Source organism: Aptenodytes patagonicus, chromosome 29 (assembly GCF_965638725.1).
Source record: "Aptenodytes patagonicus chromosome 29, bAptPat1.pri.cur, whole genome shotgun sequence".
Lineage (NCBI taxonomy): Eukaryota > Metazoa > Chordata > Aves > Sphenisciformes > Spheniscidae > Aptenodytes > Aptenodytes patagonicus.
Window position 1 is genome coordinate 1,577,550 of NC_134977.1, and position 25,637 is coordinate 1,603,186.

The 25,637-nt window shown below is 53.4% G+C and overlaps 1 protein-coding gene and 1 pseudogene across 1 annotated transcript in view; one reads left to right on the top strand and one right to left on the bottom strand.

Moving 5' to 3' along the window:
• The first annotated feature begins 8,094 nt into the window (after nucleotides 1–8,094).
• On the top strand, nucleotides 8,095–9,043 carry LOC143171667 (olfactory receptor 14A16-like; annotated as a pseudogene).
• Nucleotides 9,044–22,037: 12,994 nt separating this feature from the next.
• LOC143171650 (scavenger receptor cysteine-rich type 1 protein M130-like) overlaps nucleotides 22,038–25,637 on the bottom strand; it is a 135,116-nt gene continuing 131,516 nt past the window's right edge. Inside the window, 7 exon segments of the mRNA XM_076360691.1 lie at nucleotides 22,038–22,348; nucleotides 22,601–22,753; nucleotides 22,969–23,052; nucleotides 23,482–23,577; nucleotides 24,338–24,475; nucleotides 24,764–24,799; nucleotides 25,261–25,575. Of these exon segments, the coding sequence (XP_076216806.1) occupies nucleotides 22,092–22,348; nucleotides 22,601–22,753; nucleotides 22,969–23,052; nucleotides 23,482–23,577; nucleotides 24,338–24,475; nucleotides 24,764–24,799; nucleotides 25,261–25,575 (1,079 nt within the window). The 3' untranslated portion in view covers nucleotides 22,038–22,091.

Sequence of the window (25,637 nt, forward strand, 5' to 3'; positions counted from 1 at the left end):
TTTGGTGCCAGCTACTGGAGTCCGACCAAGGGTGTGGCTGTCCCTGGGCTGTGGTGTCAGCTACGGGAGTGTGTGGGGTCTCGGTGCAGCTACTAGAGGCAAATGGGTGTCCCAGTGAAACTACTGGAGTGAAGGGTGTCCCAGTGCAGCTACTGGAGTGAGTGGGGTCCCTGGGCAGGTACTGAAGCAACTGGGGTCCCATAGCAACTGCTGGAGCATGTGATGTCTCCGTGCAGCTACTGGATTGAGTGGGGGTTCCCAGTGCAGCTACTAGAGGGAGAGGGGTCCCAGCGCAGCTACAGGAGCGAGTGGGGTCCCAGTGAAGCTACTGGAGTGAGTGGAGGTGCCAGTGCAGCTACTGGAGCAAGTGCAAGGGTCCCAGTGCAGCTACATGAACCAGTGGGATCCCAGAGCCGCTACTAGAGTGAGTGGGGTCCCTGTGCAGCTACTGCAGAGAGTCAGGGTTTCAGTACAGCTGCTGGAGCATGTGGGGGTCCCAGTGCAGCTCCTGGGTTGAGTGGGGGTCCCAGTGCAGCTACTGGAGCCAGTATGTCCCAGTACAGCTCTTGACACCAGTGGGTTCCCCGTACAACTACTGGAGCAAGTGTGATCTCAGTGCAGCTACTAGAGTGAGTGGGGTCCCTGTGCAGCTACTGCAGAGAGTCGGGATTTCAGTACAACTACTGGAGCATGTGGGGTTTCAGTGCAGCTCCTGGGTTGAGTGGTGGTCCCAGGGCAGCTACTAGAGGGAGGTGATTCCCAGTGCTGCTACTGGAGCAAGTGACTTCCCAGTGAAGCTACTGGAGCGAGTGGAGTCTCAGTGCAGCTACTAGAGTGAGTGGGGTCCCACTGCAGCTACTCAAGTGAGTGGGATACCTGTGCAGCTCCAGCAGCGAGTGGGGTCACAGTACAGTGACTGGAGCCAGTGGGGTCTCCATGCATCTACTGGCTCCCGTGGAGTCCCAGCACAGCTACAGGAGTGAGTGGGGTCCCAGTGCAGCTACTGGGTTGGGTGGGAGTCCCAGTGCAGCTGTTAGAACCAGTGTAGTGCCAGGGCAGCTACGGAGTGAGTGGGGTTTCCCTGTTTATCAGCACTGCCTTGTTTGCGTACCTGAAGCCCCCCTCCATCTCCTCCCCATCCCTGGATCTGATGGTAGCATTGCTGTACACAGCAATATCTCCAGCAGTGAACCCCCTCATCTACAGCATGAGGAACAAGGAGCTCAAGGATGCCATTAGGAAAATTATTCCTTGGACATGTTTCAATAGTGATAAAATTACCACCTTTCTCCACAAATGACTCCCAAAGTATTGGATTCCAGCCTTTTCTGTTTTCTGGGGTTTTTTTTTATTTCGTTTTGTTTGTTTAAATCATTATCATTATTGCTGTTGTTACTGTCCTTCATGGTTATTATGTTTTGTACGGAAATGTTTGCATTTGCATCACTACATGTGAGGCATGTACCTACTCTGTGTCAGCTGGTGCCCTTATGAAAGTGTGTCTCTAATACTGGCTCAGAGCTGGCCTGTCTCATAGCATCTCTGTAGTAAAATGGGATCTCCCTGGTGCAGTGCTTTCAGGCTGGTCTCTTCCTCCAAAGAGGCCTGAGGAACTACACCCCTGAAGTTCCTCTTCCTCCATGTGTTGGGGAGTAAAAGCTCAGTGTCTGTTTGTGACCTTTTGGAGACATAGGACTGGATGTAGGAGTCGCCAGTTGGTGATAAGCATGGCTGCTATTCAAGCATGGTTAGCAGTATCTGAGCAACTTCCATCATAACAATATGACTTTAGAAAGAAGAGAAATTGAGAAAAGAGGACTGGTAGCTCAAAGGAAAATTGCTGAACTTGTTGGAGGGGAAAAAAAAGGCAAGAAGGGGAGCAGAAAATAAGCAAATTCAATCTGTGTTTAATTTACAGCAACAGAGAAGGCTTCTCTACACCTCCCCTTCCCTGGGCCGCAAGCCTTGTCCTGTGCCTGATGTTAGCTCAAAGAGGGACGTGGCTCTGAGAGGTCAAACGCCAATTGTTTATGCTGTCTGTACTCTGGTTCACATATGGAAAGGGCAGAGAGAGAAAGCTCAAGTTGGAGATGCGTGGGAGATGGAAAGGACTGAGTCATGTCACTCCACTGTGGATATCTACATTTGTACAGATGGATGTGGCCCCAATGCCTAAAAAATTGGATGACTGATTCTCACCAAGGAAGCCGACAGTAACTTTATAGCCAATAGCACAAACAACCCTTCCAGAGGAGAGCATCTCCTGCTCTTGTGTGAGGTTCGTGCAGTCCTTGCTTTCTTACTTTGAAACCCAGGAACCTACAGTCTGTCTTTTTAAGGTAGCCAACAAAGCCAGGATCAGGACAAGACGACCATTTCCCACCACGATCCAAAAGTCGGAAAGGTTATGAAGGGGCAATAGTGTGGGCTGGAGCAACCATGGGCAAATCCAGGCACTGTGGGGTGATTTCCTTCTGTGAGACATGTAAGACTATCAATATGGGGAGAGACAGGAGTGAGAAGAGCTACTGCATAAGGAATTGCCCATCCGCAGCCTGGGTATCTCAGTTACTAAGGTCCTCTAAGAGTCAATAAAGAAACAGTCAATATTGCCGATAAGAACTGAGAAGTGGTTCATTTGACCCAAGAGGCTGACTTGAGCTGGCACACAGTGGTGCCTCCAGATCATGAGGAAGCAGAGAGCAGCTCCTCACGCTCCCAGGCCTTGAACCGGCACCGGCAAGGTGATACAAAAACGCTCATCTGTCTGTCCTAGTTGTGCTACCTCTATAACCAAATTTGGGTTTTTTTTCTGATGCTATTACCATGGTAATCTGGGAGTGATATGATATTACTGGTGTGGTTACATTGGTGCTGTTGGCCTAGGAAGATGGGTTAGGGTTAGGGCTAGGTATGAGTTATTTAGGGTTTGGGTTTGGGTTCCAGTTAGGGTTAGAGTTTGGGTTAGAGTTTCTAAGGAGGTCATCACCCTCTTCCCCATCTTGCCAATACTGCATTGGTTATGTCAATATTTGATTCCTCATTCATCAAGAATCCACTGAGTCAGACTCTTCTTTCCTCGTTGTAACAATTTATCAGCTATTCTTCCCAAACCAGTGCTAACAAATCTCTCCTCAGTGTTAGCTCTTCAGCAAACCTGGCTGTCCATAGATTCCAGCTCTTTTTTATATGAAACAGAAGAGCTTTATAGTCCAAGCACAGAATTTGTTACTCTTTTTTTTTTTTCTTTTCCTTTAAAGGGATGCTGTTATATCACCACTTGCTATCAATGCATTGTAGGGTTAACTTATGGAAAAATCAAATACAGCAGCTGAGCTCTTGGTACTAGACTTATGAGTATTCCTTAATACTTTCCTATGCCGTCACTTCTTTTGTGACTTTGCCCCATTGCTGGAGCTTTCCCGCAGTGACACAAGTGTGGTCAAATGTGTGTCTTTCACACTCTCTTTTCCAAGTACAGTCTTCCTCTTCATGTTCCCACTAGCCTCCTTTGTGTGCATCACGGCTGCCATCCTGAGGATCCCATCCTGTGTGGGCAGGCAGAAGTCCTTCGCCATCTGCTTCTCTCACCTCGCCATCGTCGCTGTTTTCTATGGCACCCTCATCATTGTCTACCTGCTGCCCAGCACAGCTCAGCAAAGTCTTCTCCTTTTTCTACACTGTCCTCATGCCCCTGGCCAACCCCCTCATCTACAGCCTGAGGATCAGGGAGGTCAGAGAGGCCATGAGGAAAGGGCTCAAAAAAGTCCTGGCCAGCACCCAGTCCTCGTAGGATTGTTAGACCGTGATGTAGAAATGGTCCTTCTGTGAATCGCTGAGGATAAAGTTTGGGAAAGTGTGTGCTCTGCACCAGGCGCCCTCAAGAAGCGTGTGCCTTGTGGATGTTTGTGAAGCGGTAAGAGGAGGGAGGAACGAGTTCCTTAGTGATCTTTGTGTCTTCTTTAGAAGAGAATGTGGAAAAGTCCCTGCTTGCTTGTGTCATTAATTCTAAATAAAATGGTGTACTTGTCAGGTGGATCTTTGCTGTTCCTGTGGAGATAAAACAGGGATTTTGGCTGAAAAGAGAGCTCTTCCCAATGCCTAGTGCCCCTCGTTATCTAAGTGTGGATTCATCTCTGTCAGCTGAGCACATTTCCAGTGCAGAAGTCTCAGTCTCACCCCATATCCCGTCCCCTCCTACCTAGCGGACCTCTACGATAGACGTCAAGGGGAGCTCCATGGGGATGAGGAGAAAATAATGGCAGTCCAGAATGTGAGGGTACTTAAAAGGGCTGTGTGGTTAACAGCACTCATGCCTGCAGGCATGGACTTCACTGCCAGGTGGTCTGCCACTCAGCCCATCCTCAGGTCGATGCTAACACAGGCCACACCAGTGTGCATCCAGAGCCTGTCCACTGTGATTGGAGAATGCTCCTTGGCTGGCACATCCCCTTGGGCAGAAGAAACATCCCTGAAGAATTTTAGGCTCAAAGTTTAATTATGAATAGCTACTTGTTCAGCATGGGCCCTCCTCACAGCCCGCAACAGCGGTGTGTTGCACCAGGATGACAAATGAGAGTGACACGTGCAGAAAGTGATGGCATTGAGGGTGATGTTATTCCAACATCCCTGAGGTCCCTTGCAACTCCAAAAAAATCCAGTAGGATTGGAAGAGCCCTAAACATCTCAGGCTCACATTTGTAAGGTTGACTTTTTCACTATGAAAGGCTGAGGGAGCTGGGTTTGTTAAGTTATGAGAAAAGAAGGCTTTGGGGACCTCTTCCTTTCCACAGGCCTTCCCACCTCTACCAGGAGCTCATCAAGAAGACAGAGCTGGGCTCTTCCGTGTCGTGTGTGATGGGAGGATGAGGGCCCACGGGCATCAGTTGAAACAAGTGTGGAAAAACAGTTTTCCCACGGAGACACTCAAGCACTGGAGCAGGTTGCCCAGAGACGCTGTGCTGGGTCAGTCCTTGGCAGGTTTCAAAGCCAACGTGACTAAATCCCTCATCAACCTGGTGTGAAACTATAGCCGCCCTTGCTGTGAGCAGGAGGTTGGTCTAGAGACCTCCCGGGGTCCCTTCCAACATGAGGGATTGCACGTTTCCTTCCACCACAGGTCTTCCCTTCCCCGTGGTAGGGAAAGCACTCGGGTTCCCCATGACCCTGGAAGTAAGCCAGACATAGGTTTGGTCGGATCATCTGTGTCATTCTTGTCCCACACCAGTCACTGCTGCTCAGATGCAGAGCTGCTTGGCAGGCACCCCAAACAGCCTTGAGCTTGTCCTTTGCTTCACCTTCTCTTTTCTTTCTCCCTCTTTTCATCCAAGTTCTTCCCTTGGATCATTCTTGTGCCCTCCATACAAACACGCCACCTCCGTTTGCTCTTTCCTCACCGGCCCTGGGTTTGCTGGCTTTGCAGCTGTTTCTGAGGTGGTCACCATGGTTAATCCTACATTGGAAGGAAATTGCATTAAAGTAGCACCACCTTTTAGTATTTGTAGTGCCCTGCAAGTCCCCATGCTGTGACCACCCCATGAGAGGCACCACAATCGGGGCGAGCCATCTGCACACAAATATTAACAGCTGACCAAATGGAGCTTGAGTCCAGGGGGATCTTGAGAAACTCTGGGATTTGGCCAACAGAAGAATCTCTTGAAGTTTTACATGGAGAAGTGGCCAGTCCTGTATCGGGGGCAGAATAACGTGTATGAGGTTAGTCAGGGCCAGCTGGGACCTGACGGGCTGAGGAGGGACCCTGAGGACAAGGGCCTGGGCACTGTCAGGGTTGCCATACAAACCAGTGGTGCACGCTCCCAGTGAGCAAGGCCAGCTGCATACAGGCCTGCGTTAGGAAGTATGTGGCGACCCAGACAACTTGAGCAACCATCCACCTGGAGTCGGCACTGGTGTGCCCACGTGTGGACTAGTGTGTCCCCCTGTGGAGGCTTCCTGTTCTAGAGAAGTGGGGAGGAACTGGAGAGGGTCCGGAGGAGCTCTGCTAAGACGGGGTTTGGGGCCTCAAGCACATGCCCGGTCTAGGTAGGCTGGGGAACCTGGGCTTCTTTGGCCCTTTGGTCCAGTGGCATGGAGGCTCTGGTCTGTATAGCAGTAGCCTGAGACTGCTTGAAGAGATGCACCATCAGAGCTGGTGGAGCTTTTCTTCATAGTGGGAAAGAGTAGGGAAGAGGGCCACAAAGTGCAGCTTGGGAGGCTGAGACTGGACATGAGGAGAAAGAAATGTGACCGCAATGCAGATGCGGTTCTTGGAGCGATCTTGTAAAGCTCTTATAGCCCACAGCCGATGGGATCTCTCTCGTGATGGGTAGGAGGATGTGCTCTAGAGCAGGCATTCCCTGCTGCACCATCAGAGGGACAGGGCATGATGGCTGCCCTCTCCCGGGGATGGCTGCAGGGTTGTGAAGGGGGTGTGCAGCCAAGGATTCCCAGGGCTGTCCTTCAGAGCAGGGTCCCTGTGCCCCAGGGGGCTTTGTGCCGGGGCAGGGACTCTGCCACCTGCCAAGGTGCCAAGGTCAGCGCTCAGCCTGCCTGGGGATGTTCCCATGGCACTGCAGGGAGAAGCTGTGGGTGGAAGGAGCGACTGCCAGCAGGGCAGGGCAGGGCCGGGCAGGGCAGGGTTCCTCTGCTGTCAAGGGGGTTCTATGTGGGTGAGGGCTACTCACAGCTCCAGATCACCCCCAGGACTTTCCCAGGGCACTGTTCAAGAAGCACATCAAGGCAGGGGCTACTTGAAAGGTATGGATCCAGTGCTTTCAGTCTTCTACTCTTGGTTGTCTGGGTGGGGAACAGGACATAGAAATTCATCTCTCAGTTCTGGAGAAGGCACTGAAATTCCAAATATGCTTCTCTTAGAGGTGAATAAACCTGTGATGATCAAAAAGCAACACCCTGTGCCCTACGAGCAGCACCAGTATCCCCTTTCCAGCCTCCCCAGGGTTGCGCTCATGTTACCATCAGAGCCTGCAGACACGGAGATGCCCCTGGGCAGTGTCCTGCTGCCAGGAGGTGTCTGCAGGGCCAAGATGAGTGCACAGTGAGTGGGATGAGCTCTGTGAGCATGGACAAGGAGGAGACTTGGGCAAAGAGAAACAATTCCTGGCAAATACGGCTCCAGGCAGCAGAGTCATGGCAGGGAGTGGGAGGAAATTGCAAGCAAGGACTGGGAGAGGCTATGTTCAGGCAGCTCTCTTTTGGTCCTTCACTGTGGATGTCTTCTGGGCGTTGTCTGCAGGGCAGCGTTGACTCTCCCTTTGGGAGATCCCATTTCAGGACACCTGACTATCCCCTTTGCCTGTCCTTCTGCGCTTGCAAGCTGCCCTCCAGAAAGGCACGGCTCTCGTGTAGGATCCTAGGGAGTGCCGAGCCTTCCCTTGGGGGTTGGCACCGACCTCTCAGAGTTCACAGATCTGCCCTTTGAAACAGGACTCCTCTGCTCTCATCAGAGTCCAGTTGCATTTGTTTTAAAAGCAATTTGCAGGTGCAGTCATCCTTGAGGAAGCACAAATGAAAGCACAGGGCAGCTGGGAACAGAAGGAGGGACACTGCAGTTCTCATGACTCTGCACTAAGCCACAGAGGGCTGACCCCTTTTGCCTGCCTGGTCTTAGGACTTTCACACTTTCAGTTGTAAAAATGGGGATTTCTAACCCCTAAAAAGAGCACTCACCAGACGTAATGATGGAAAACAAGAAACTCGGACAAAATTACCATAAAGACACACTAAGACTCTCATCTTCAGCCCACACTCTTCAGAGTCATGGGTGCAGATACTGAACTTTTCCACTAAAGGTGGATTACATCTGACATCACTTGTGAACACCGGAGGTGTCACCAACCAGCTCCCGTGTACTCACTGCAGCAGGGCAGAGCTGACTCCTCGGGACATCACAGGCAGAGCCCCTGCTCCTCACAGCACATTCAGCACAACAACCCAGAGAAAGGAAATGCTTTTTAATTGGGGGTGGGTGGGTGTGTATTTCAATGAGAAATGGAGTACCTTTGCTGAGAGAAGTCTGTCCTAACTTTACCATGTCTTTTCCATCTTTGGACAGACTTCTGTGCCCAGGGGGAGCAAATGTCCAACAGCAGCTTCATGACTGAGTTCATCCTCTTCATGTTTGCAGACATGCGGGAGCTGCAGCTCTTGCACTTCTGGCTCTTCCTGGGCATCTACCTGGCTGCCCTCCTGGGCAACAGCCTCATCATCACAACCCTAGCCTGCAACCACCACCTCCACACCCCCATGTACTTCTTCCTCTTCAACCTCTCCCTCCTCGACATGGGCTCCATCTCCCAAAATCCATGGCCAGTTCCCTGTGGGACAGCAGGGCCATCTCCTACGTGGGATGTGCTGCACAGGTATTTTTTTTTATCTTCTGGATCTCAGCGTTGTATTCTCTCCTCACTGTCATGGCCTATGACTTCTACGTGGCCATCTGCAAACCCCTGCCCTACAAGACTCTCCTGGGCAGCAGAGCTTGTGTCCACATGGCAGCAGCTGCCTGGGGCAGTGGTTTCCTCAATGCTGTGCTGCACACTGCTAATACATTTTCACTACCACTCTGCCAAGGCAATGCCCTGGACCAGTTCTTCTGTGAAGTTCCCCAAATCCTCAAGCTCTCCTGCTCAGACTGAGACTACCTCAGGGAAGCGGGGCTTCTCGCGATCAGTGCCTTTTTAGTCTTTGGTTGTTTTGTTTCCATTCTGCTGTCCTATGTGCAGAGCTTCAGGGCTGTGCTGAGGATTCCCTCTGAGCAGGGGCAGCACAAAGCCTTTTCCACGTTCTTCCCCCACCTGGCCGTGGTCTCCCTGTATGTCAGCACTGGCATGTTTGCCTACCTGAAGCCCCCCTCCACCTCTTCCCCATCCCTGGATCTGGTCGTGGCAGCTCTGTACTTGGTGGTGCCTCTCGCAGTGAACCCCCTCATCTACAGCATAAGGAACGAAGAGATCAAGGGTGGCCTGTGGAAACTATTTGAATACATGCTACTTCAGCATCAATAAGGTGCCCATCAGTCTCATAGGACTCCATGGGTACCTCAGGAAAAGCCATGGCTAACTTCTGTTCATATGTGTCTTTAATTTTCGCTTAGTTTTGTTTCCCTGCTTGCTTGCTTGCCTTTTTTTTTTTTTTAAATATATAACTATGATAATATTAGTCTTGGCCTCCTACCTTTTTTTTCTCAAAGACCTCGTGTATATATGGAGCCAGGCTCCCTGCTTAGATAAACTCAATAGAGAATCAAGCAGAAAATTATTTGTCTCAGCTCCCATCTCTTATCTATCCTCTCTGGAGCTGGGGGTGCAGCCCCAGCAGGCAGGAGGGGTTCAGGAGCCAAGAGGCAAGCTGCTGCATGGCAGAGCAGCCGCAGTGGCCCTCAGGGCTGCCGCTCACTGCCTCAGTGGCCACTCTGCCACCTTCAAGTCAGGGCTGCTGCTTCCTTGGAGCCGTGTCCATGGACAGCAGCAGGACGTGGTCTTTTCAGTGATGGTCTCCCCTCACTTCCACACTGTCCTCTTAGACCTTTGCAATTGTGGAAGCCCAAAGGTCTCGTGTAATTTGTGGCAGTCCCGTTGTCTCTACAGTGGCATCCCTGTGGCTGTGGGGAAGAGCAGGCAACGTGAACCACTGTGTCAGAGCTGGCCTCTCTGCTAGCACCACCGTCACCAAAGGGGCTCCTCAGGGCAGGGCGAGAAGGCTAGATGCCTCTTCCAAAGCTGGTGTCAGGAATACACCCAAATGAGTGACCATCCAAGTAGAGTCTCTCAGAGGACAGAGTGAACCTGCGGAGCCCACGTGCTAACAAAGACACTGCAATGTCAGGAGAGGCTGTGAGGAGCCAGCAGGCAAAAGGACACAAGACTGGAGAGTGATTCAGGATACTTTGAAAACCCACAGGCTGGATCTAGTGCAGCCCTCATGATCCCCTTGTGCCATTAGAGACACCCCATGGTCCTGGCTACTGAGCCATCAGGGAAGATGGAAAGGGGCTCACAAACAGTGATCCCCATCTACCTGGTCGAGTGTTTATGGGTAAGGATGAGGGGGAAGGCCAACAAGGCAGATATCCTGCTGGGAGTCTGTTATAGACCACCCAACCAGGATGAAGGGGCGGATGAAGCGTTCTACAAGTGGCTGGCACAAGTCTCTCAATCACTAGCCCTTGTTCTCGTGGGGGACTTCAACTTCCCGGATGTCTGCTGGAAATACAACACGGCAGAGAGGAAGCAGTCTAGGAGGTTCCTGGAGTGTGTGGAAGACAACTTCCTGACACAGCTGGTAAGTGAGCCTACCAGGGGAGGTGCCTCGCTCGACCTGCTGTTTACAAACAGAGAAGGACTGGTGGGAGATGTGGTGGTCGGAGGCCATCTTGGTCTTAGTGACCATGAAATGGTGGAATTCTCGCTTCTTGGTGAAGTAAGGAGGGGGGCCAGCAAAACCGCAACCATGGACTTCCAGAGGGTGGATTTTGGCCTGTTCAGGACGCTGGTTGAGAGAGTCCCTTGGGAGACAGTCCTGAAGGGCAAAGGGGTCCAGGAAGGCTGGACGATCTTCAAGAAGGAAGTCTTAAAGGCGCGAGAGCAGGCTGTCCCCATACGTCATAAGAAGAACGGGTGGGGAAGACGACCGGCCTGGCTGAATGGGGAGCTCTTGCTGGGACTCAGGAAAAAAAAGGAGAGTTTATCACTTGTGGAAGAAGGGGCAGGTGACTCAAGAAGAGTACAGGGATCTCGTTAGGTCATGCAGAGAGGTAATGAGAAAGGCAAAAGCCCAGCTAGAACGCAATCTGGCCGCTGTTGTTAGAGACAACAAAAAATGTTTTTACAAATATATTAATGACAAGAAGAGAGCCAAGGAGAATCTCTATCCCTTATTGGATGCGGGGGGGAACACTGTCACCGAGGATGAGGAAAAGGCTGAGGTACTTAATGCCTTCTTTGCCTCAGTCTTTAATAGTCAGACCTGTTATCCTCAGGGTACTTCTACAGCCTCATTCCCCATGTGTTTTCATCCTGCACTGTGATTGGCTGGCAGCCATTTTTAGGTTCTGTCATACCCATGTGTTCTCCGGTAGCCCTGTGATTGGCTGCCTGCCTCCCTTGGACCAGGAAGTGCCGAGATATAAAAATATAAGCATTTATATACAATAGATACATATATAGAAATATATCTATAAAAGGGAGTGTGTAATCATATTAACAAATGTATTTATTTAAAAATAGAACCAGTATTTTTATATATATACTTCTATATATGTATATATGCATATGCATTTGCATATATATGAACAAGCATAAAGCTATAGAAATTAAATTAATATAGCCACAAAAGCATAGGTATGAAATGGATAAAACCTCCTTTAATAAGGGCTAATGGACTGAAGAATTGAATTTTAAATGTGAATAGAAACAAAAGGAAAAGGCCAGGTCGGGGTCCCCCACTTCACCAGAACAAGCCCTGCCAGGTCTGGGGGGGGAGGGGACATCAAGAGGGTGGAGGGGTGCCCAAAAGGTGGTGGGGCGTAAACAAGCTGGAACATGCCCAAGGGAGACGTCCCCCTTCTAGGAGGCCTCCAAGGGGCCCCCGTAACAAATCCTGTCACGTGCAAAGAAGGGCCAGTCCTGTGAGATGGACTGGGAGGCCCCCACATGCCAGCCCAGCTCTGTGGGGCGGCCATGCAGGCTTCCTGGGGCAGACTCTGGGCTTTGAACAATGCTGCAAGACACAGGCCACGTGGGCTGTGAAAATGGAAAACCAGGGCAAAATGCCAAGCTCAGAAGAACATGTGCATGGGGACAAAGAGGAAAAGACCCGAAGGGAATCACCAAAAAGAATCACATGAATGAGAACAAAAACATCTAATGGGCCTGTGAACTGCAAACTGCATTTTGAGGTGTCACACCAAGAAGTCGGGGGGTGGTGGTGAGCTTCCTTTGGTATGGAATAAGGGGTGGAGATTGTCCTGGGTCTGGCTGGGCTGGAGTACATTTGCCTGATAGCAGCCCTTACGGTGCTGTGCTTTGCGCTGGTGGCTGGTGTTGATAACGCACTGATGTTGTGGCTATTGCTGATGAGTGCTGGCATAATGTCAAGGCCTTCTCTGTTTCTCATTCTGACCCCACAGTGAGGAGGCTGGGGATGGGCGAGAGCCTGGGAGGGGACAAAGTCAGGACAGCTGACCCAAACGGACCAAAGAGATATTCCATGCCATATGGCGTCTTGTTCAGCACTAAAACTGGCAGGGGAGTTTCTCCAAAGTAGCCATTGCTTGGAGACTGGCTGGGCATCTTTCTGCTGGTGTGAGTGATTGCTTCTCCATCCCGTGTTTCCTTCCTTTTTTTATTTTTCACCATTTCTTAAAGTGTCATTATCTTGACCCATGAGTTTTTCTCTCACTTTTGTCCTTCCAGTTGTCTCCCCATCCTGCCGGAGGGGAGTGAGCAAGTGACTGGGTGGGAGGTTTAGCTGCCGGCTGGGGTCACTCCACCCCATGAGTACACAGCAAATAAGTTGGTATGTGCTTGTGAGGTCACTGGTGCCTGAGTAGCCGTGTCGTGGTTTAATCTCAGTCGGCAACTAAGCACCACGCAGCCGCTCGCTCAATCCCCCCCACCCGGTGGGATGGGGGAGAGAATGGGAAGAGCACAAGTGAGAAAAACTCGTGGGTTGAGACAAAAACAGTTTAATAATTGAAATAAAATGATAATAATAATAATATGATGATAATAATAATACACAAAACAAGTGATGCACAGTACAATTGCTCACCACCCGCCGACCAATGCCCAGCCAGTCCCTTAGCAGCGGCCCCCCCCAGCCAGCTTTCCCCAGTTTATGTCCTGCGCATGACGTCACATGGTATGGAATGTCCCTTTGGCCAGTTTGGCTGTGCCCCCTCCCAGCTTCTTGTGCACCTCCAGCCTTCTCAGTCGGTAGAACATGGGAAGCTGAAAAGGCCTTGACTAGTGTAAGCATTACCTAGCAACAACTAAAACATCGGTGCGTTATCAACTTTGTTCTCATCCTAAATCCAAAACACTGTACCAGCTACTAGGAAGGAAATTAACTCTATCCCTGCCGAAACCAGGACAATATCCACCCCTTATTCTATACCATCTGCGTCATGCTCAAGTCTCATACTTTCCAGTACATTTTCATTAATCACCACCCCCCCTTTTTTTTTTTTAATCTATATATATACACACACACACACACAGAGATATCATTCCCTTAGTCTGTGGGCCATCCCTCTAAAACGTTCGGTGAGTTCATTTAGTCCATGACTTCGGGCTCCATGTGTCATAATAATCTTTCAGGGCAGGAAAAATGGAGATGCTATGTGGTGTTGGATTGTTTCATGTTGAAGTCAGTTCTGGTACCGTCATCACTGTGCTTTGCTTGGTTTCACTGAAGTTATTCTTCATTAGTCTGGGTGATTCTTATTGTAATAACATTAGTATGGCATATAATATTATTAGTATTATTAGTATATCTGTGTATTATTAGTATAACTATTATAACTATAATTCGTACTTAACATCAGATAATTCAGATCATTGGCTATTCTCACCCAAAATCAAATCCCCTGGAGGTACACATCGGACTTCCCCATCCTCCCGCATCACCCACCAAGTGCACCCAGGTCCTTGAGTAAAAGCAATCCCACGGATGGGTTTGCCTCTGCCCGAGGCAGGAATAACCCAGACTGTCTTCCCCAACATATTTTTTATGTGCACTACAGGGACTTTATTCCCATCTACAGTACGTAAAAGTTCTGACTGGGCAGGGCCAGCTCAGCTGGCAGATCCCCTCGTGTTGACTAACCAGGTGGCCTTTGCTAAATGTGTGTCCCAATGTTTGAATGTCCCGCCACCCATCGCTTTCAGTGTAGTCTTTAACAGTCCATTGTATCCTTTGATTTTCCCGGAGGCTGGTGCATGACAGGGGATGTGATACACCCACTCAATGCCGTGCTCTTTGGCCCAGGTGTCTATGAGGTTGTTTCGGAAATGAGTCCCGTTGTCTGACTCAATTCTTTCTGGGGTGCCATGTCGCCATAGGACTTGCTTTTCAAGGCCCAGGATAGTGTTCCGGGCAGTGGCATGGGGCATGGGATATGTTTCCAGCCATCTGGTGGTTGCCTCCACCATTATAAGCACGTGGCGCTTGCCTTGGTGGGTTTGTGGGAGTGTGATATAATCAATCTGCCAGGCCTCCCCATATTTATATTTCAACCATTGTCCTCCATACCAAAGAGGCTTTAACCGCTTGGCTTGCTTGATTGCAGTGCATGTTTTGCATTCATGGATAACCTGCGCAATAATGTCCATGGTCAAGTCCACCCCTCGATCACGAGCCCATCTGCATGTTGCATCTCTTCCTTGATGACCTGAGGTGTCATGGGCCCACCGAGCTATAAATAATTCACCCTTATGTTGCCAGTCCAGATCCACCTGAGCCACTTCAAACTTAGCAGCCTGATCCCCCTGCTGGTTGTTTTGATGTTCTTCGGTGGCCCGACTCTTGGGTATGTGAGCATCTACGTGACGGACTTTTACAACCAGGTTCTCCACCTGGGCAGCAGTATCTTGCCACAATGCGGCAGCCTAGATGGGTTTGCCTCTGCGCTGCCAGTTGCTCTGCTTCCATTGCTGCAACCACCCCCACAGGGCATTTGCCACCATCCATGGGTCAGTCTAGAGAGAGAGCGTATTTTTTACATCTTGTCCTGCCCGGGCTGGCCCAAGGGCTACTGCATGAACTATCTCCTGTTTAATGTGTTCAAAGGCTTGTCGTTGCTCAGGGCCCCGTTTGAAACCGTTCTTCTTCTGGGTCACTTGATAGAGAGGGTTTACGATCAGACTGTAATTTGGAATATGCATTCTCCAAAAACCCACGACGCCTAAGAAAGGTTGTGTTTCCTTTTTGCTAGTCGGTGGAGACATGGCTGTTATTTTGTTGATCACATCCTTTGGGATGTGACAATCTCCGTCTTGCCATTTTATTCCTAAAAACTGGATCTCCTGTGCAGGTCCCTTGACTTTACTTTGTTTTACGGCCAAACCGGCCTTCAGCAGGATTTGGACTTTTTCCTTCCCTTTTTCAAAAACTTCTCCTGCTGTGTTGCCCCACATGATGTCATCAATGTTTTGCAGGTGTTCTGGAGCCTCACCCTGTTCTAGTGCAGTCTGGATCAGGCCATGGCAAATGGTGGGGCTGTGTTTCCATCCCTGGGGCAGTCGGTTCCAGGTGTACTGGACGCCCCTCCAAGTGAAAGCAAACTGTGGCCTGCACTCTACTGCCAAAGGGATTGAGGAAAACGCATTAGCGCTATCAATTGTGGCATACCACTTGGCTGCCTTTGATTCCAGTTCGTATTGAAGTTCTAGCATGTCCGGCACGGCAGCACTCAGCGGCGGCTTGACTTTGCTCAGGCCACGATAGTCTACTGTTAGTCTCCACTCTCCATTAGACTTCCGCACTGGCCATATGGGACTGTTAAAGGGTGAGCGAGTCTTGCTGATCTCTCCTTGGCTCTCCAGTCGACGAAATCAGCTTATGGATGGGAATCAGGGAGTCTCGGTTGGTGCGATGTTGCCGCCGGTGCACCGTGGTGGTAGCGATTGGCACCTGTTGGTCTTTTGACTTTCAGCAGCCCCACAACAGAAGGGTCCTCCGAGAGACCAGGCAAGGTAGACAGCTGTTTAATTTCCTCCATCTCCAAGGCAGCTATACCAAAAGCCCACCGGTACCCTTTTGGGTCCTTGAAATACCCTCTCCTGAGGTAGTCTATGCCAAGGATGCACGGAGCCTCTGGGCCAGTCACAATGGGGTGCTTCTGCCACCCATTCCCACTTAGACTTACTTCGGCTTCCAATGCAGTTAGCTGTTGGGATCCCCCTGTCACTCCAGAAATACAGATGGGTTCTGCCCCTATATAGCTTGATGGCATTAGGGTACACTGTGCACCAGTGTCTACTAGAGCCTTATACTCCTGTGGGTCCGATGTGCCAGGCCACTGAATCCACACAGTCCAGTAAACCTGGTTGTCCCTTTCCTCCACCTGGCTGGAGGCAGGGCCCCTCTAATCCTCATCACAGTATTCATTTCTCATTTCCTGCAAATACGAGTCAGAAGTCTCTTCATTAAGATCAGAAGTAAGATTGGCCCTTCTACTCTGTCTGGGGAACTGCCCGCTGGAACCTGGAGCAGCAATTTTCCTGGAAGAACCCCCTTTTGTGATTGTTTTCCCTTGCAACTCACGTACCGGTGCCCCTAGGGCTGAGGTAGGTTTTCCATCCCACTTCCCCATGTCCTCTCCATGGTCGCGCAGGTAAAAAACATAGGGTGCCCCGTGGTCTGTACCCTTTATATCCTCTCTCTTGAGCAAAAGAACGCTGACTCCTAATAGCCGAGATATTGGTCCGTACAGGTGAGGAGTAGGACCTATCCTCTTCAAGTTGCTGGTCCTCCCGGGACAGTTTCTCCACAGCTGAGGCGAGGGAGGAAGAGAGATTTCTTTGTATTGCCAGAGTTGACTAGCCAATTCATCCACCGTTTGTTCCTCTCCGTCTTTCCAGGTCATCACTGCCAATGAATTGGCATATGACGATGGTGTGCTCCTTATAAACTTCCGACACATGGGTCGTGTGCACCTGACCTCATCTGGATCTTTGGATATCTGTCCATTGTTCATGTCACCAGAAATCACCTCCAGCACAGCTAATTCCCTCAGGAATTGGATACCCTTTTCCATGGTGATCCATTTGCCTGGGCGACATATAACATCATCTTTGAAGGGATACCTTTCCTTCACACTTGTCAAGAGTCGCCTCCAGAGGCTGAGGACTCGCGTCCCTTTTCCAGTCGCCAATGCCCCCTTCCCTCGAAAGGGATCCCAGCTGCTTGGCTTCTTTACCCTCTAATTCCAGGCTACTGGCCCCATTATCCCAGCATCGGAGCAGCCAGGTGACAATATGCTCACCTGGACAATGGCTGAAATCTTTTCCTATATCTCGCAGCTCACTCAGGGATAGGGATTGGGTGGTTACTGCCTCGTTTATGAGTTCTTCCTCTTCTTCCTCCCCGAGCAGTGGCCGGCCCTCCTCCTCCTGTTCTCGTGATGGCCCTTCTCCAGGGTAGTCTGCCTCATCCACTTCTTCCTCTGGCTCCCTTTTAGAAGAAGCGTATTCCTCCCTTACTAAACGAGCCGACTTCCGCTTCCAAGATCTCTTCTTGTGTACAGGGGCAACTGATACTGGCACAGATTGGCTCTTTGGTTCAGCCGCAGGGCGTATCGCCAGGGTCGGAGTGGCCGCAGGGCCTGTTGCCAGGTTGGAGTGGCCACAGGGCCCATCGCTGGGGTCGGAGCGGCAGCAGGGCCTGTCGTTTTATTGTCAGATCCAGAGACTTTCTCTTCCCCTTGAGGGTACTGAAAAATGTTGAACAGGGCTCGGTAGGCATGGGCCAGGCCCCAGCACGTTGCAGTGATCTGTGTCTCTCTGGAGTTGCCAGGGTGACAGCATACTTCTTCCAACTATTCCACTAACTTTTCAGGATTCTGCACTTGCTCAGGGGTGAAGTTCCAAAACACTGGGGGTGCCCATTGGCCTAGGTACTTGCCCATCTTGTCCCACACACCCTGCCACTCATAACTGTCCAGCCTTGGGGCAGATCTCTGGATGATATTCTTAAATTGCTTATTAAGTTTAGACAAAACCGAAACAATATTCCCAAGAAATACCAATAGAAGTATCTTAACTACCCAAGGATGTTCAAGATACTGAAAAGTTACTGTAATGAAGGAAGAAACGTCATAGAAGAACGTAGCGACGCAGCCATTCTGTATTTCCTCCGTTAAAAATCTCTCAGAGGAAGGACTGTAATTGCTAATTGTCTCCACGAAGTGGTACACGAAGTACAGTAATGGCTTCAGCACGAAGCTCAAATACCAGGTTAAGCTCAAGGTCAGTGTTTTAATAACAAACCTCCCAGGCAAAACATCACTAATCACCACAGACCACAGCAAACTGCAAAACCCAACACCAATCTCTAACACGTACAGCAAAAAAAAGAGCATGATGCGGATTAGACAAACCAATATCGAGAACAGATGAACCAACATTGTGACCCGCAACTGTTAACAGATATAAATTCCTTAATGCGCTCCAGTTAATCTGTTATTATCTCAAACCCTTCGAGCCCCACGTTGGGCGTCAAAAAGGACTGCGTGGTTTAACCTCAGTCGGCAACTGAGCACCACACAGCTGCTCGCTCACTCCCCCGCCCCCCCCCCCCCCCAGTGGGATGGGGGAGAGAATTGGAAGAGTAGAAGTGAGAAAACTCGTGGGTTGAGATAAAAACAGTTTAATAATTGACATAAAATAACAACAATATAATAATAATAATAATAATAATAATAATATACACAGCAAGTGATGCACAGCGCAATTGCTCACCACCCGCCGACCGATGCCCAGCCAGTCCCCGAGCAGCAGCCCCCCTGGCCAGCTTTCCCCCAGTTTATATACTGAGCAAGACGTCACATGGTATGGAATAGCCCCTTGGCCAGTTGGGGTCAGCTGTCCTGGCTGTGCCCCCTCCCACCTTCTTGTGCACCTCCAGCCTTCTCAGTCGGTAGAGCATGGGAAGCTGAAAAGTCCTTGACTAGTGTAAGCACTACTTAGCAACAACTGAAACATCGGTGCGTTATCAACATTGTTCTCATCCTAAATCCAAAGCACAGCACTGTACCAGCTACTAGGAAGGAAATTAACTCTATCCCTGCCAAAACCAGGACACCTAGGCACACAGGGGACAACAGGGCTGTGCTTCTCATAGACACGTCATGGGAGGAGAGTGTTCCTGCTGCTGGCAGGTGCCAAAGGGGTGTAGGTCAGTGGAAGAGGAACAACTTTGCACGTGGGAGGTCCTGGCTTCCATCTCCAGGGCTGCTTTTGCTCTTACTCCCTGGCCTCAAGTGGGTGAGTGCTGGAGCTGGGGCACTGCTCCTCTCCAGGTGCTGTGGGCCTGCCCTGACCTCCCAGGGCCTGGCTGAGGAGTGAGGAGGGCTGTGTGCACTGCCTCTGCTGAGCCCCCTCCTGGAGGAGAGGCAGGCAGCTGTGCTGGACCTGAGCTCAGGTCACTACCCTGCACCACAGATCCACCCCACACACCAACCAGGGGCCCTGCTTGGAGGCAAGGGGTGGCCCTCAGGGAGGGGATAGACATCAGCAGCAGACTGGGTGCTGGCAATCCTTTCTGGCTGCACTGAGAGATGTGGTGTGAGGGTGCTGGTCCAGCCCAGGTGCCCTTTGGGACCAGGGCCACACTGCCCTGGTGGCTCTCCAGGGGTAAGGCTGTGAGATTGTCCTGTCTCCAGGTGGAGATCCCATACCACGTGGGAAGTACCTGTCTGTGCCAACGGGTAGGGATGTCCGAGCTGGAGGAGCGACATTCCTTACCCTGACCCTGTCTCCAGGTCCTTTTCCCTCTGCCATCACCACTGGCTTGAGCAGAGCCGCAGCTCAGGGAACCCGGAGCTGCTGAGGTCAGGCATAGCTCTGCAGAGGTGGAACTGGTGGGGCCGGCACCCACCTCTTGTTCCTGGGGGGGTTGGTGGCTCTGTCCACCCCATGCCAGTGGGATCAGGGAAGCACAGGCCTGTCCACAGCTGTGCAGAGGTGGGGAGGGCAAGGAGATGGTGCCTCGGCTGCTCCTCTGACAAAAACCTCTGCAACCAAAACGGGGTGTGAGACCCAATGTTTCACTGCAGGGTGCCCAGCCCCTGGGAACAGTGAGCCCAGATTCAGAGAAATAAGGTATAAAAATGAAGCAAAGAAGAAGGGGGGTTGTGGGGATATCTTCTGAACACAGGACGGTGGGCGCCAGTATGGACACTGACCTGCAGATTCAAGCCACCCCAGGCAGGGACAGGGGAGAAAAGCCCAGTGTCTGTCCCATGCCACCTCCCCACCAGCTCGGCCCTCCCGCAGGTGTAGTATTTCTCCCTTACTCTGGCACCTGGCAGAGGTTTGCCTCCTCCTCCTCCTCAGGGAAATGAGAGCCAGGCCCTGGGTGTGGGTGAGGGGCAGCACACCTGAGCAGAAAGAGCCCATTTCAAGGCATTTGGGGCCTGACCAGTCTGGCCCTGCAGGCTGGGTTCATTCTCTGCAGCAGTGCGGGATCATCTCTGCCCCAGATCTGTGCAGGCTCCTGCAGCTCCTGAGGACCTACATGAGGGGCCTGATGGTGAGAGCCCAACCCTGTGCACTGCTGCCCCACGTCGGGAAAGGCCATGGGAGAGAGTAGCCTTCCTAGGGTGAGACCCCCAAGGTGATGGGTGACGCACATGGGCACTGCAAACACAGCCTCCATCCCCTGGGAAACTCCCACCGGGGCAGGCTCCAGCCCTGCATGTCCACAGGGAGAGGTGGGCCCAGAGCTGGGGAGGGAGGGGCTGGCTCCGGGGCCAGGGGCTGCCAGCAGGAAACCTCTAGAGACCAGGGCAAAGGAGTGTGTGAGCCTGGGCTCCCCCCAGACCCCCACAGGGTCACCCCAGGGGTGGAGGAGCTCCCAGCAGGGAACGGGCCAACGCTGTCAAGGCAGAGGCTGTTGGTGACGGCTGCCTCCTCCCCTCTTCTGCTCTAGGGCCAGATCCTGCTCTTTGCAGTCACCTACGGCTGCTCCTCGTGGGGAGCCCTGCTGTGGACACCCAACGCACCTTCCAGCCTGCAGCAGAGAAGCCCTCCGGGGAAGAGCTGGAGGGCTGTGGAGACCCAACAGCAGGAGCAGGGAGGGCAGTTTAGGCTCCAGGTTCCTGCCCAAGTGTCAAACCCTTCTCCCCACACAGCTCCTGTGTGAAAGGTTTCTCTGCCCATGGGAGCTGGGGCAGGTGAACGCCCCAGCCGAGGGAGAGGGACCCTGGCTCAACTCCCAGCAGTGCCTGCATTAGGGGAGGGACACAAAATACCCTCTGCCATGGAAATGTGCCCACGTTAGCACCCTCCCAGGCAGGCCCTTCTCCAGGCCAGGGGCTGGATGACAGCTGTGGGTTCCAGTCGACGTCTCACAGGGATCCTTTCTCCCTCCCCCTGGCCTCTCCCTCATCTGCCTCCCACAACGCTGAGGGAAAGGTGCCCCCACCAACCCCCCCCACTCCCATCCCCCCTGCACCTGCACACAGGTACTGCCCCGACACAAACCGACACTGTCACCCCTGGCGAGGCAGCAGGAGGGCAGGGGTGGAGGTAGGAGCGCAGCAGGAGGAGGGGTTCCCAGGGCTGCCATGGGGCCTTAATGCCCCTGCCCAGGAAGGAAGGCAGCTCTGGGGCTGTGATAGAAGTGCTCGGGGTCTGCAAGGACCCCCAAGGCAGCAGGAACAGCCCATGGAGACTGGAGTCCTGGCAGAGTCATTGAAGGGGCAATCCCAGGCCCGTGTTCCCCAGCAAGTGGCTCTGTACCCTGTGCCGAGGCAGTGGGGAGGACAGCTGCCTCCTAACCACTGTGGGAGATGATCCATGGGCCGTGATCCCCCCTGTGGCTGGCTGGGGTGTTCAAGGCACCACGGCCACCTTAGGGCTCACTTCTGTGGGGCCACAACCCAGGCCTCATCCCAACATGGCAGCTCTGTCGTGGGACCAGCATGGTCCTGGGGGAAAGAGCAACTGGGGAACCCCGAGTTGAGGAGATGGGCGTTCCTGCTGGGGTGCATCACGGGACCTTGCAGAGAGCCATTTTTGTTGGAAACTTTTGCTGGCAGGATGGAAATATCAGCAGGAATATTCCCCTGGAACCATGGGCTCTCGCAGCCCCACAGCCTGACCCTGAGCCTGCTGTCCCGAGATGTGCCCATTCCCCTCCACCATGTCTTTGTGCTCTGCTCCCCCCCAGTCAGCCTCAGGGAGACACCCCGACACCTGGGCAGGCAAGCACCAGCTCTGGCTCAAACCCCCAAAGACTTTTATTAAGAACAAATATGGAGGCACAGCGTAAAAACAGCATAATACAAATAGAGGACATGCCCAGCTGTTTCTGCTGCCCGTGGGAAAAGGGAAACAGTTCCCTGGTGCTCACGGCTCTCCCAGCTGCACAGTCCTCTCCTCCCTCCCGGCTGCACCCAGCTGCACGGCAGGGACGGGCTCTCCTGGTCTGGGCATCAGGGACTGTTGTGCACTGTCCGCTGGTATTGCAACCTTTGTGTCCTCAGGGCGATGCGCCAGAGACACCTCTTCAGCATCGTCATAGCCCATGCTCTCTGGGGACAGGGACCAGGCATCTCCCTCAGCTCCAGGGGCCCCAGCACTTCTCTGGGAGTGCAGGTTTGCCCCTGCAAGCAGCAAGGCAGGCCATTGCACGTTTGCCCCATGGGGTGCCTCTCCTGCTCTGTAGATCTCCAGCCTCCCATCTCCTCACTAGTCCTGAGATGTTCAGGTCTCTCTCCCACCCCCTGGTCCCCCCAAGGAAAAATTCCCAGGGCAGGTTCCCCCATCCCAGGAGGCTGGGCTCTCAGTACAGCAGCGATTCATCCAGCACCAGGGATGGCACCCCAGGAACCGGTAGCGCTATCTTTCCCTCTCACCTCCGGGAGCATCCCTGGGCCCTGCTCCCTCCTCTGGCGCCCTGGGCATTTCCCAGTCTCCCTGCCCAGGGGAAGGATCCTCCCCAGGGTCAGAAACCTCCCTGGCATCATCATAGCCATCTGCTGGGTCTCCTCCGAGCAGGACAGGGACGTCTGAAAGGAGAGGGGAGCTGGTGAGAGTGAGAAGATACACCCTGCAGAGCAGAGGATGGGAGGATGCGCAGGGACATGGGGCTCAGACACTGGTGTTGGCAGCACCACAGGAGACACGCAGTGTGCTCCCCAGCTCTGACGGTGACACTCAGTGACACCGCTGTCCATCACATGTCTGCAGGGACAGGACATCAACCCCTTCCTGCCCCTGTTACCTGGTGCTGAACGTGGACCATCCTCCTCCTCGCTGTCCCTGGGGTAGGGCTGCAGCTTGGTCAAGGACCCCTCTGAATCGGAGCCTGGAGAGAGGCACAGTGGGTGTTACGGGAGTGCGCTCTGCTCCCCTGGCTTGTGGTCAGTGCTGCTGGGGACGGGGGACCCACGGAGCCAGGGCTGAGTGGGGAGGAGGGCTCAGGACTCACCCTGCTCCCCTGGGATCAACCCTGTCTCAAAGGGCCTCCCAGAGATGCCTGGGGACAGTCCCTTCCCTCACCCCTCAGGTGTCACATAGGGGTGCAGGGACAGGCAGAGAGGGGCTGTCCCCGGCTGGGACAGGCAGAGCCGGTGAGGAGGAAGCTTCTCTCCCAGGCCCAGGACCTGGCTGCTCTCCCCACAGAACCCACAGACCCCAACTCCATGGGCCAGGGGGTTGCAGTGGGTCAGCCCCAGGTGAGGGCCAGGGGAAAGAGTTCTGCACATGTGCCCCCCCATGAGGGACCCACACCCACCTGACTGACTGAACCTTGCCTGCTTCTCCCACGCTGGGCTGTAACCGATCTCCTCATACACGGCCTCAGGGAAGGGCTCCCAAGCGCGCTCGGAGCCTGCGGATAGAGGCAGGGCTGGCTCAGGGACAGGCAAAGAGGGGACAGAATCCTGCTCTGTTCCCCCAGCCCTGTTCCCCTGGGCCAGCCCAGGGCTGTCCCCACAACACAGACCCGCTGCGCTGTTCGGTCACCGCTGCCACTTCCTCAGTGAGGGCAATGTCTCCATGGAGATGAGCTGGGGCAGTGACACCCTTGCACCGTCCCTTCAGAGACAGACCTTCTGCCCCTCTGGCCCCTGGGTCAGGTCCCTGGTGCTCAGCTTGGAGCAGCTCCCGCTTTTCCTCTCCCCCTGGAGCTTCCCCCTCTCTGCCCCATGGATCCAGAGCATGGCACATGCCCTGCCATGGGGAGGTCAGGGTTGGGCAGAGAAACAGCCTGGGGGTCTGAAACCACGAGTATGGACCCTGCTGCCCCACGTTCTTCCTGGCATCTCCCCTGACCCAGAGCCCACTCCAGCACTGCCCAGAGTGCTGCCAGTGGCAGGTCCTCAGCTGTTTCCCCTCTGCTCCCATCTGTCCCAGCCCAGCTCAGCCATTTGTTTCCTTGCCTCATCCCTAAATCCTCCCAGTGTCCTGACTCTCTCTACCCCTTGCTGCTGGTGGCCCATGGTCAGGCAATCAATGGGGCAGCACATGGGAATGCAGGCAGCACACACTCTTGTCCCCCCAGCTCTGCCTGTACCACTCACTGACACCCCACAGCACCCCTGGCCTTGCCAGGAGGCATCTTCCCCTGGGACCATGGGGGACAGACCCACCTCTGCGCCCAGCCCTGGCACTTCGCACTTGCCCGGCCAGGAGGGCCAGGAGCAGGCAGAGAAGGGCTCCCAGGATGATGCAGATGATGACGGGCAATGAGACCTTTTCACTGCTGGTCGGACGGCCCCGAGTGGGATCTGCATGGGCAGGAACACAGAAAGGGCAGCACCAGACCTGGGAGAGGTGTGGGGCCAGGACACCCCAGTCCTGACCCCCATTACACCGGGGGTAAGGGGCCCCAGGGGGTGAGTGATGGGGAAGCTCCCACCCTACTGAGTAAATGACAGCCCTATCCAACCCCCTCCACCGCTACCCCGGTGCCTCCTCTCGGGAGCTTCACACCCCGACAAGAAGGCCCTTCCCTCCAGCTGCGGGTCACAGCCTGACCTCAAGAAGACCCAGCGCAGCCAGGGAGGACAGGTTACCTGTTCGGGGCGTTGGTGCTGCCGTCCTGGGTGCAGCTGCAGAGGAAGAGAAGGAGACTGGGCTGAGAGGGTGGGTGTGCAGGTACCAGGGAGCCTCCTCTCTGACATGCCATGTGTGTGTGTGTGTGTGTGTTTATATGTGTGTGAATGCATGCGTGTGCTTTTAGACATCCCTGACACATCCCACACAAATTGCCCCTCCTGCAGGGCTGCTCAGGGTGGCCGGAACAGAGCCCAGGGCCCTGCTCTGGGACACGGGTAGGATAGCACAAGCACGCTGGAAGATGCCCCTGGGGCCTGCAGAGCCCTGCTGGGTAGAAGACGGAGGACATCCAGCCCCACAGAAGCAGCTGCCCACTTGGGAACAGGCTCCCATGTTCTGCAGGGACAGCCTTGCTCTCAGGAGCTCTGGAGCCATGATGGGACCCAGCAAGGAAAAACGCCTTCCGTGGCTGCTTGCCAATACCCCCGTGAGGAGTCCCAGCCCTGCCACTCACCTGAGCAGTTCACGGAAGCATCCTCCTTGTGCCGGCAGGCACCGCTGTCCCCAGGACGAGCCCAGCAGTCCTGCAGAGATGGCTCTGTCCCCCGGCACTCCACCTGCTCCAGCCAGATGGGACCCGTCCCCTCCCCAAATGCAGCCTTGTCCAGAGCAGACACTGCAGGGCCACAGCCCAGCTGCCTGCATGCCACCTCGGCATCCTGCATGTCCCAGGAGTCATCGCACACCGTCCCCCAGGAGCCGCGGTGCCAGACCTCCACTCTGCCCAAGCACCCATTCTCGCCTCCAACGGCACGAATCTTCTCCCTGTCTGGAGAAGGCAGAGACCTTCCAGGGCACCGGGACAGCAGGCAGAGCCCTGCCAGGTGAGAG